General features: G+C 35.7%; 1 protein-coding gene across 1 annotated transcript; it reads left to right on the top strand.

Moving 5' to 3' along the window:
- The first annotated feature begins 1,952 nt into the window (after positions 1 to 1,952).
- lpar3 (lysophosphatidic acid receptor 3) lies at positions 1,953 to 10,005 on the top strand. The gene is made up of 3 exons (XM_079470943.1): positions 1,953 to 2,023; positions 2,494 to 3,250; positions 7,788 to 10,005. Exons 2-3 carry the CDS (start codon positions 2,509 to 2,511, stop codon positions 8,117 to 8,119), a joined length of 1,074 nt encoding a protein of 357 aa, XP_079327069.1. The 5' UTR covers positions 1,953 to 2,023; positions 2,494 to 2,508; the 3' UTR covers positions 8,120 to 10,005.
- Positions 10,006 to 12,736: the final 2,731 nt, after the last annotated feature.

Raw genomic sequence — 12,736 nt, 5'->3', positions numbered from 1 at the left:
TTGCGTAAATGCGTTCTTGGTAATGCGTTTGCAACTGGCTCTCAGTATATACGTTACATTTCCAACATTTGAAATGTTGAAGGACTCTTTGAAATGTTGAAGGACTCATTGCTATCTTATGCGTAGCACCGGATGAATTTTGTTGAAATCATGTGTTGTTAACTGTTCCCTTGGTATAGATGAACCTTCTTTTGAATGTGAGTCAATTCTCATTCTTTATTCATTCCATCATTTAATGATTAACTGGGATGAGCAATACGTTCATATTTGACATTCTTTGTAACAAGTTATTCATTGGGAGAAAGACTTTGTGTGAGGGAATAAACAGTAACAACAATCATAGTAAAAATAAATAACTTGGAATTCCAAACTATTTGAGCCTCTGTGTTTGAAGAGGTGCTTTTGTTTACTTCAAAAGGTACTTTTTAAAACCTCAAAAGCAGGTTTTTTTCACAAGCAGGTGGTTTTTGTATAGCTTCACTTCTTATGTCAACAAGAAGTGAAACTTTGTTTTTAAACACAATTCCCAAACTGGGCACAAATTCTGTGATTTATCAGGTTACCTGCCTCAGCCTTAATTTACTTATTTTTTATTGATTTTATTTAATGTATTTTATGAGAAAACAGACAGTTATATCTATTTGCAAAAAAATGTGTTTGCATGTATATATGAATATAGCCACAATGAGAGCAGAAACCGTTCTTACAACAGCAGAACAAAACAAACAATGTTTAAGTGATTGAGATGTTAGATAGCACTGTTTATAATGTTTTAATATTTACTATTTGACAGTACTTGCTGAAAAAACAATAGAAACCCAATAGAAACTATCACAGAAATTCAAAAGGTTTCCATTAAAATACTGTGATGAACCAATAGCTTTTCCCATAAAACCATTATAAAACTCCTGCTTGTAGTGTGTTTTGGGTATTTTTAAACATCCCACTAATAGAATCCACCCCCATACCAGGATACACTATTATAGTTATTATTAAATCCAATACAAGTCCTATTAAAATCTCTTCTATTGTGAATTTAGCCGGGATTTCTGTATATGAATGTTGTATTCCCCATAACATTTACATTTAGCAGACGCTTTTATCCACTTACAAAGAGTTCAGGGAGCAATAAGCGATATGTCATAGAGGAGCAATAATACAATAGTGCTTATACAAAGTTACCAGTTTCAATAAAAGCTAGACCACTACCTGTTGAGAGAAAGAGAGAGGGTTAGTGTACATTTTTTGCTTTTTTCATTTGAATGTCAAGTATTCACAGAAGAGATGGGTCTTAAGCAGTATTTTTAAGGTTGTGAGAGATGAGCAATCATATTAGTATTTTCAGCACTAATATATACTGTATATATATATATATATTTTAAACGGTTTTGTTTTGGTCAACAGTCCAAAATGAGTTGTCCCGTATGAAAATTATCCAGTTTTGTTTCAGTAGAATTAAAGTAACCATCATTTTGATGGTTCGCGTAATGGTTTTACTCAAATAAATGGTTAAACTGGTTTCCTGTAACGATATATGGTTGTGTTTGTAAGTTATCAGAGATACACCAGCACAATTCAAATATAAAAAACGAGACGTTAAATCAAAAATCCATAAATTTTGAACCAATGTTTTGCGCTCCTTTTCACACCTGAGTATTGCGATATTACGCAAAGCGCGTGCGTCCCGGAACACCGCGTCGTACCGACACACAATCAGACTTTGAACATCGATCGTCCATGACGTATGTCTGACTACTACCAACCAAAGTTTATCAGTGTTAGTACATGTATGGTAATATAAATGATAACCGAAACAGGTTTACTATACTTTGGTATGCTCTCCATTTTCCCTAAGGGCAGAGCAGCCGCATTCATTGTTGCTGTTTGTGTACATATGAGCCACGCCCACAGATACGTTCCCTCCTCCCTCAAAGCCAGCCTTCAGTAGTCGCGTCTCGTCTCGACAGACGCGAAACTTCAGATCGCTAATGGAGAACAAACTGACACCCTGACTGCGATACTGGTGAGAAAACGTTTCTTTTCTAGCACATATAACACATGTAAAGTTGTGCTGGAATTTCATTGAATTATTTCACCTGTACGTTTTGGGTTGATGCAGTTTGCAAGTGTAAGGTAGTGATTTGTACAGTAAAGTGAGTTACAGTGTTTTTTGAAGTTAAAAGACTCACGTCCATTCTTAAGATAACTTGTGGAAATAAATCATGGTTTTGTTACAGTAAAAGTGTAGTAATTTGTAAGCCTGTGTATTTGTTTTGTGAAATCGATTGGTCTTTGTATCATAGAAGTTTTACAACAAAATAATAAAGTGAGAAAAAATGGTTCTTGTAAGAAACTTGTACAACTTCATTTTTTTCTGTGACCATTTTTAACTCCCCGTTGTTATTCAAAAGTCTCCCAACCAAGCCTTTTCACATTGTATACCCTGTCCTGTTCTTCCATGAAACACCAACAATGTCTCTTTTCCACTCATAGTGGTTTTGTCTCAAGATGGCAAGTAACAACGGATGCCACTACGGCCAGCATATGGGCTTCTTCTACAACAACAGCAACACAACCACAACCAACTGGGAGCAAACACAGCTCACCCTGGTTCAATGTGTTGGATCCATTTGCTGCGGTTTCATCTTAGTGGCTAATGCCCTGGTCATCACGGCGGTGATCACCAACCGGAGGTTTCACTACCCGTTCTACTATCTCCTCTCCAACCTTGCAGCCTCTGATTTTCTCGCCGGCATCGCTTACGTGTATCTCATGTTCAACACGGGAAAAGTATCTCACGAACTGACAGTACAGGTCTACTTTTTTCGGCAGGGTCTGCTCGACATAAGCCTCTCGGCGTCCCTGGCTAACCTTCTGGTGATCGCTCTGGAGCGCTACATCTCTGTGATGAATATGAAGATTCACAGTAATCTCACCAAACGTAGGGTGACCCTCCTGATCGTCCTTGTGTGGGCTATCTCCATATTTATGGGCACCGTGCCTAGTTTGGGCTGGAACTGTATTTGTAGTCTGAATTTGTGCTCTAAGCTGGCACCCATCTTTAGCCGGAGCTATCTGATCTTCTGGTCCGTGTCCAACTTGGTGCTTTTTCTCATCATGGTGTGCATTTATTTGAGGATATACATCTATGTGATAAGGAAGACAGTGGTTATGAAGTCTCACACGTCTGGATCTATGAATCGCAAGAGGACGCCGATCAAACTGATTAAAACTGTGATGACTGTACTGGGTAAGCATTCCTTATGTTATATATATTAATTTTTTTTTCAATTAGGTTGATTTTATTATGGACTTTATGCAGTATAAAGACAACTTCTTCACAAATATGTTGAACCCCACACACATGCCAGGCTGTGATATGTATCAGTCAACTCCTCAGTCGAAGTTCAATGCAATTACAGGATATGCTGTTTTATAGTTTTCCCACAATCCTCCATAACCCTGATGAGTTGTCCAAAGTCCACACGTTTTTCTTTAAGAAAGATAAAGAATTTTTGTTGATTCAGCTCAAAAAAGTCCTTGTTTCTTGTCAAACTTGTCTTACACCCTAGAAACGGTGGTTGGAGTGTGGGTAAATATTTCTGCGACCTCATTATAGTCGTTGTAAATATTTAGGTTGAAGGGATGTGGTCTCGTGTCCTGTTAAGGGTAGACTCGATAAACGTTTTCTAGTTGTATGATATACTAATCCTGTCCCTGAAAGTGTGTGGTATTAAACTTTATAATAACCAGGCGAAAGGTTTCACTTTTGTCTTTTTATTTTTCGTTTTATTTGTGTTTTATTTGCAGTGTTTCTGAGATGTTTCTCCCGAATATGAATAAGAGAGATAAAAAAATCAAAACTCAGTGAGACAAAGTAGAGAGCTATTACATTAACATATATTTTGTAGCATGTAGATGTTTGTGTTTATATTCAAATCTCACATTTTTTGTTGCACTTGTTAGTACCTTGGCAAACTTATTTTTCTTTTTCTTTTTTATATTTATTCATGTTTTTATTTCTGAAACAGAGACATAAAAGATGACTTTAGTTATTTATTATATGTGAAAATTCTACAAAACAGGAGAAAATGTCTGTTTGTTTTTCCTTTAGCACTCTTCAAGAAACAAATCAGATATTTATCTTCTTTAGACACATTACCTTTTGTTTTGTTTTGCACCTGCTGTAAATTCATACCATTCTAACCGCACAAGATAAGCTGTCTGGGTTAAAAGACATATTCATCTAACAAACAATGAGACACGACGGACCAATTCCCTCCCACCTTTACGTTAGATGGATGTTATAACAACATCACTGGCTAAATGTCTTCTCCTTGGGTTTCTCAGTCTTTCTGCAGGAATCAATAAATGTACAAAATATTCAACCTATTTTACATTTGCACCTAATTGATCCTGTTAGCCAAAATTCAGAATGTAGTTATGGAGAGGAAAAGCTTACTATTCTACACAAGTTTCATTAGTAACTGGGTTACTGAAGTGGAGGAGCTGGCTGTTCTCAGCACATCAGGCTTTCTGTATAATTATGTTGCACAAGGTTGGTTTTTACACTGGCTGGAATCTGAATCAAACCACCGCTGTAAGTGGCTTGTGGCATTGGAAAAAAGTGCCTTAACCTGGCATTCGATGCATGTCCTCCTTTCAAGCCAATTGTTCACATGTGTGAAGATGATTTTTGCCTAGACAAGATGGCTTTGTATTCAGGAAAGGATTGTTTCCTGGTCAAGGGAAGACTTCGCATAATGAAGATACATAGTGCTGCTGTGTATGCGAGGTGGAGTTTACAGGCCAGTACTCATCAGTTATGTCTCCAGCAAACAGCAGATAAAAGCAGATGCCTGAGCTTCCGCAGAACGCTACATTCTTTCTTTCTTCTCTTGTGGCATGCGTGGAGTGAAAGTTACAAATCTGCACATCTCCTCTTTTGAAAGAGATGAAATTCTTTGTTTAAGAATGGTTGGACAGGGAAGAAAAGTAGAGCCACATGAACATACGAACAACAAAAACATTAAAAAAGTGTTTTAATAGGTAAATCTTTTGACATATAATTGAACAGGAAGTTAACACTTAAAAATAAAGTTGTATTTGTTAGCATTAGTAAACGCATTAGCTAACATGAACTAACTATAAGCAATATAGTTTCTCAGCATTTATAAATGCTTGTTAATGTTAGTAAATGTCAACACAATTGTTAATGTTAGTTCAGTGTTAACACATACAACATTTATTTAAAAAATGTATTATTAAATGGTGAAATGACACGAATCAAGATTAGTTAATGCTGTAGAAGTATTGCTCATTGTTAGTTCATGAAAGCTAAAGCATTAACTAATGTTAACAAATACATCCTTATTGTAAAGTGTTACCAACATAAATTAAACATTGACGAACACTATTAAAAGTAAAAGTGCTTTGTCTAAAACAGATTTTTGTCTAAATAGTTCCATAATCCTTCTGTTTTACAAAAGGTTTTTTGTGTCGAAGAAATGTTCTTCAGATTATAAAAAGTAAGGAAAAGGTGGTTCTTTAAAGAATCTTTGACTGAATGATTCTTTGTGGAACAAAATTTGTTCTTCAATGGCATCACTGTGAAGAATCATTTAGGCATCTTTATTTTTAAGAGTGTTCTGTGGCATTGCTGTTATGAGCCTTTTAGACATCTTTATTTATAAGAGTGTTCTGTGGCATTGCTGTTATGAGCCTTTTAGACATCTTTATTTTTAAGAGTGTTCAGTGGCATTGCTGTTATGAGCCTTTTAGACATCTTTATTTATAAGAGTGTTCTGTGGCATTGCTGTTATGAGCCTTTTAGACATCTTTAGTTTTAAGATTATTCTGTGGCATTGCTGGGATAAGCCTTTTAGACATCTTTATTTTTAAGAGTGTTCTGTGGCATTGCTGTTATGAGCCTTTTAGACATCTTTATTTATAAGAGTGTTCTGTGGCATTGCTGTTATGAGCCTTTTAGACATCTTTAGTTTTAAGATTATTCTGTGGCATTGCTGGGATAAGCCTTTTAGACATCTTTATTTTTAAGAGTGTTCTGTGGCATTGCTGTTATGAGCCTTTTAGACATCTTTATTTTTAAGAGTGTTCTGTGGCATTGCTGTTATGAGCCTTTTAGACATCTTTATTTTTAAGAGTGTTCTGTGGCATTGCTGTTATGAGCCTTTTAGACATCTTTATTTTTAAGAGTGTTCTGTGGCATCACTGTCAAGAATCTTTTAGGCATCTCTATTTATAAGAGTGTAGTTGGCCTTCTGCAATCGAGCTTGTACAAATGGTTTAGAAATAAAACACTAATCACTAAAAATCACATAAATATTAAATGAGAGGAGCTTTGTACTTTATATGTTTTTGTGCATTGCTGAATAACGTTTCTTTGTTTAACTATTAAAAAAAAAGAAAATGAAAGAAAACATAAGGACGCATAGTTTGTTTAGCCATTACTGTACAATGCCTTTCATCATATTAACTTATCAAAACAGATATTAACGCTTGGGATCAATCAATGTTTTCAATGTTGCTTATGTTTGTTATTTAATCATACATACAACACTCTTAAACACATAAAAATAAGGTGCTTCACGATGCCATAGAAGAACCATATTTTTGTCTAAATGGTTCATTAAGATCTATTATCTAAGAGCTATGGCATTGCTGTAAAGAACCTTTTAAGCACCTTTATTTTTTAGAGCGTAGGAATGAAACCATTTATTCCATCACAAACCATTGCAAAGCTTTCAAAGCCTTATTTTAAAAATTGCTCGGCCAAGCGGCACAGAGCCATTTTTTATGTTTTCATTGTGCTTGAAAAGCCTGCTGTGTAATAAGTGCAAAAATGATTCTAGAATACTGCACATCTGCATACAATATGGAAAGCCTAGCTCCTCCAGATGTTTTTTTATTACAATTAAAGGGTACAAGTGTTCACTTCAACTGGGAACTTAAGAAGAAACCGTAAAGGAACCCCCATTTGATGAGGTTTTGTTGTAACCTCGACCGCATATGTTCTCTTCTAGTATTCCTCTCTGTAGCCAAGTAAATTACAGGAGGTAGGTTGCGTGCCATAAACTATCGCCAGATAGCCAAATAACTATTGCCATTGTTCAGTCGGCATGAGTGTTTTCTGGTTTAGACGGACGTGCCGCTGCACGTCGTACAGCTGAGATCTTTCCTCTTTGTCCTAGCTTGTTTTGCGGTGCAGACGGGACTTCATGCTAACTGAAAAGAATTAAGGGGAAGTACAACTAAAAGAAGCTTTATTGTTGTTAGTCACTATCAGGGCTTGAAAAAAAGGTGTTTTGAACATGTTGGGACAGAAATGCATTCTCTGAAATCAGTGGTTGGGTTTCTTAAGAAGGTGAAGAGGCTATGTGCTAAAGGTTGTGTTTGGAGATTCAGCAAAGTTGTATTTTTATGGAGTATGGAATGTTGTGAAATCTGCATCTGCAAGTTTCTCTGTTTTAATTTTGAAATGTGCATATTTGTTTGCATTAGATAAAGAATATTAAAAATGGCAAATTATTTTATCACTTTTTTTATCCTCATATCATTTCAAACCTGTATGACTTTCTTTCAACTGCAGAACACAATAGAATATATTTTGAAGAACGTTCGTAATGTTGGTAAAATATCTTCTTTTATATTTCAACCAAAAAAGAGTCATAAATAGGTTTTAAACAACGTAAGGATGAATAAATGATTACAGAACATGCCTGTGTCCCAGATGTTTTAAAACCCGTTTTGTGTATGTGTCTTTTCAGGAGCATTCGTGATCTGCTGGACCCCTGGCCTTGTGGTTCTCCTCCTGGACGGACTTAACTGCGAGCGATGCGAAGTCCTCAAGTTAAAGCGTTGGTTGCTCCTTCTCGCCGTCCTCAACTCTGTAATGAACCCGATCATCTACTCTTATAAAGACGAGGAAATGTGGACCACCATCAAGAACCTGATGCGTTGTGTTTGTAATGGAACGAGACGTCAGAGGTCGTCCAAGGCCAACATTCAACGCAACTCGTGCCAGGAGACAAGTTCCAGCCTCAAGGAGAATACGACGGAGGACAGCAAAGTGTCCACGCAGGAGATGCTGAAGTCCTGAATTTTTAATAACACAGTGCGCCATTGCTCTTTAATTCACTCACAGTATAAGGGATGAAGTAATGGTTAGACTGATACTCAAATGTCTTTGCAAAACAGCATGCAAAACAAAGTACTTTTTTGTATTTTGAGGGATATTCCAACTGTTAGGCAATGAAGAATGAGTAATGTGGGATATTCAGATTGCCAGCATTAATGACAATGCACAACATGTCAAAGCATGTGGGCTACCCACCAGTTTACCTTTCTGACAGAAGTTGTTTTTTACCTCAGTAATTCAGCTTTGGAGAGTAATTTTCAGAATGCTGAACTGATTTTATTGGTTTGGTGTATTTGGCAAGTAATTTTTGTGAACCTGTTGGTTACTGTTTAGTATACTTGTAATGTTTTTGAAAGATGTCTTCAATCATGAATGTAATATTCAGATAATGTTATACGCTGTAAATATTACCGTAAAGAGTGTATTGTAACATTCTGTCAATTGCAAACATGTGAGAAAAATTAGTCAGAAGTGAGTACACTCAAAATGTTCATGCATTTCTTTTTTTTACGATTAAGTACAAAAATAAACACTTCTGCTATTTTCATGTAAATAGATACAACACTATTCTGTATACAATTAGATTATGTAAACTGACATATTTTTTAATCCAAAACAAGAGCTACAAGCTACATCTTTAGATGAATGGCAAAATCTCTATAAAACTGTAAGTGTAACGCATTTATCAGACCAAATAATATATGCTTCGAACACTTAATCACAACTAAATATGTCTGCATTTTAAATGATTTAACACCTGCAAATAAATGGTAGTAGAGATACACTGTATATAGAACAGAAAAATGTCCAGTAAAGATTTATAAATGTGTTAAACACTATCATTTAAATATAAATGAACCCAAATGAGTTTGTATATAAAAGGGTCTGTATATATTATTTTTTTGTATTCTTTGACCAAAAATAAAATATACAACAATACAAGAATACTTAAAAAAAAAATTTTTTATGCAAAGCAATTGTCTTTTTTTTCTCCGGTAAACAGGGTAGGGTAGAACCATTACAGAGTTTATCCATGCATCTTAAGAGCCACACCCTACTGCACAGACTTCACATGCTAAATACAACTCATTGGTGACTATAAACCGGTTTGTCCACTTAATGTGTAAGAATGGCCATATGTCTGTCTTACACAATACTGATGCAATAAGCAAACCGGTTCACCTGAGTTCAACTGCTGCGCTTCTGCGGTTGTGACACAGGTTCATTCCTGTGTAATGTGCATTCAGGAACAATGAAATGATTACGGCCTTATCTGAGAGTGTAAAAAACAAGCTTTACCTGCCCATGCTATTTAACGTAAAAATGGCCAATGACATTCATTTAAATGGCTAATTGTAGGTATTGTCACATAAATGGGAATAAGCAGGTTGATTTATGCCTCCTACATACAGTAGATGTTGATTGCACAAAGAGAACTCATAAAGAAGAGAGAATAGGATCCGGACAAACATTGTGATCATGTCACTTCGGTATAAAAGTTTCAAGTTTACACATCGCCCATGCTAGGTTTGTATGAAAGAGCTGTTGCCGTTGGGATTGGTGGGCCATGTCCCCATCACTTTTTGCCAAAATCGGTTGTGTCCTGACCACTTATTGGAAGATAAAAAAAGCTTCTGTTTATGCTATTATGTGTACCTAATTCATGAGACATTGTTGGTTGTGTGCGTGCAACAAAATAATTGTTTTTGACTATATGTGCATCCATGCATAAGTGTGAGGGGGTAGAATGCAGGCAATTGGGCTCAACAGATCCTGCCCAAATATTACCCCCTTGAAATATGTGTTCCAGAAAAAGTGTTTGAACTGGGAATAAACTTCTTAGACTTAGTTAGTCATCTATTTTTTCTTCAACACTGGTCATAGTTTCTTTAACTCAGCTACATTAAAAGGTAGTTGTAATTTAAATCATAAAGTAAGACAAGATTAGTCCAAACGAATTGCCAGATAGTGAGACTAGTTGTTAAGACACCGTCTTTACTTAGCCGCTATGTTTATGAAACTGACCCCTGCTGGTCTGACCAGCTGAAAACTAACCAAAACCAAAAATTGCTTGGCTACCAGATAAGACCAGCAAAACAGCCTGAGCTGGTTTAAGAGAGGGGGGTTAAACATTTGTTCAAACTAGACTGCTGTGAGTGGTACGTCTCAGTTATCAAGAATTGTAGTTGTTTTGATACATAAAAAAGTTGATCAAGGGATTCCTGTGAATCGCAGAATTCCTGATAATTCCTCTGAAATGTCTGGGCATGTCAGTTGGTAACAATCAGTATAGGAGTATTATGCAATCGAGAATTTATAGTTCTGTATCAATCTGTTTTTACTTTTCTACACTTTATGTTTCAGCACTGAAAAAGTAATGTATATACCTGAAGGCTGGAAATTATTAATAGTATTTATTATAATAGGAAATGGAACCTATTTTCTTTTGAGTGCATTTTAAATATTGCACAGTATGTGTAAAATCCAACTGCACAATAACCAAATTATAATTTTTACAGATTTTACAGATTTTTTTTGGCGTGCACAAAAACACTTTAGAATAACTACAGTTATTTTTATTATTCTATACTATTCATTTAACAATTTCGCATGTACATGCAGATTGTTGGGGAAGTTCTAAAAGTAATCAAATGTGGACGGACGAAAATAAGCATGTAATTAAATGTATTTATTTGATTTAATCAGCAAGATCATGCTTTTGCATTTGCATTATTTATTTTGCCAACATCAAAAATAAAGATGATAAACGATGTTATAGAAGAACCATTTTTGTCTATATGGTTCCATAGAGAACCCTTAACATCGACAGAACTGTGTTGTTTTACTAAATGTTTTTTTATACATAGACACATTTTATACAGTATAATATTACACCAAAATTGTTCTCTGAAGAACCAAAAATGTTTTTTTTCTAAGGCATTGCTGTGAAGAACCCTTTAAGAAACGTAATTTGTAAGAGTGAAGGTTTACAATATAAAAGAGCTACAGATTACAATATTTCTGTCATGACAACTCTCGGAGGGTTTGGCATGGTAGTGTACATGACTCATAAATGTATTTGGTCTTGGTGGAATAGATCTTCTACGCTGTTGACTTGCTACTGGCAATACATCAACAGCATGCTGACGTGTGCATATAAGCAATGCTGCTGCGGTACATAAAATATATGAATAAACCCCCATAGCTTATGCGTTGACCTTGTGGCAGATCTATACAGGTGGAGCTGGGGAAGGAGGTGTGTTTCTGAAATGCTCTGCACAACAAACACTTGCCAATATTTAAACAGCATGCTCATTGGCTGCTGATCAGCTTCACTATGTGGTAATTATTATTTCAGATTGGTTTAGACTTTAGGACTGCACCATCTAGAGTTTCATGCCAGAACTTACTCTGTCATAAAGACTTCTTCTGTTAAGTGCCTACCCTAAATTTTATCATTCTTCAGCTGTAAACTCTCTCCCTTACCACCGAATCTCACAAATTCTTCAGAAATCCTTTAATTCATTTTTGTGTACAACTTTACTGTAATTAAACCCTATTAAAATGCCGGTATAAACACAGATGGCAATAAACGAGCCAGTAAATTCATGTTGGTTATTTCCCAACTCATCAGCATGACAGCTGACTCACGCTGATCATAAACAAATAAGAATGTGAGTTATTATCAGCTCTTTATCAACATGGCATGCAGCAGAATTTTGGCAGTGAAATATTAGGTTTGTGTTTTTTTTATTTCTACGTGCTGACCAATGAAGAGAGGTTTTGAAGGTGAGTTGGTTCTCCTTGGGAGAGGGTATAGGGGCAGAAAGCCACTGTGTCTGTGATTAGTGAGAGCCCTCCTGGCTAATTGAATAATTAGGGGGCTATTGAGGCCACAAAGACAGGAAAAATAAATAAATAAATGAAGGGCGAGAAGCAGCCTCTTTTTGCCTGGGTCACTCTGCACAGCGCATTCAAACTGTCAAGCAGGACAATATGGGTCTATCTGAATCGTGGGCTGTTTCTTTTCTTATGGTAAGTGCAAGCTTTTCTGCTTTATTTAGGGATTGTATTATAATAATTTTTACCATAATATTGCTCTTACAAGGCTGTAGGTTAAAGCTGAAAGGGTTATGTAGAAACAATTTTTATGGAGATATCTATGCAAAGAAGGTGTCATTGAATGAAGTAGATTAGACAGCGCTATGACTTGCTTTTGTGGTTATGTCAGAAACACTTGTGGTTACAAGAAGGTGTGCATCAATTAAAAAGCAATGTTTTGTACCAACAATGATGGACCTGGGAATTGACCAAAAGCCAAAATCACTTATAAATGATATAGATTTTTTAAAGAAACACATCGGACTGCAATGTAATTGTCATAAAGGTGTATTCATACAGAACGATTTTAAATACCATGATTGTACGTTTTTTAGACGGGGTTTGTCAACATCTTGTTTCTTATCCCAAATCAAATCCTATTCACTATATCTCATTTGTATTAACATGTTAGTATGTAATAACTGATCACCTATTTTTATGCATCCCAATTTGTTTCCTGAGTAACACGGTTGAACG

This window comes from Barbatula barbatula (assembly GCF_947034865.1).
Source record: "Barbatula barbatula genome assembly, chromosome: 13".
Lineage (NCBI taxonomy): Eukaryota > Metazoa > Chordata > Actinopteri > Cypriniformes > Nemacheilidae > Barbatula > Barbatula barbatula.
The sequence above is the reverse complement of the archived record's forward strand: the minus strand, read 5'-3'. Positions and strand labels throughout refer to the sequence as shown.

Excerpts from the sequence above, each read along its gene's own strand:
- lpar3 (XM_079470943.1), top strand. The coding sequence starts at position 2,509 with ATGGCAAGTAACAACGGATGCCACTACGGCCAGCATATGGGCTTCTTC. Across the intron at positions 3,251-7,787 it reads AACTGTGATGACTGTACTGG|GAGCATTCGTGATCTGCTGG; the intron begins GTAAGCATTCCT and ends GTGTCTTTTCAG.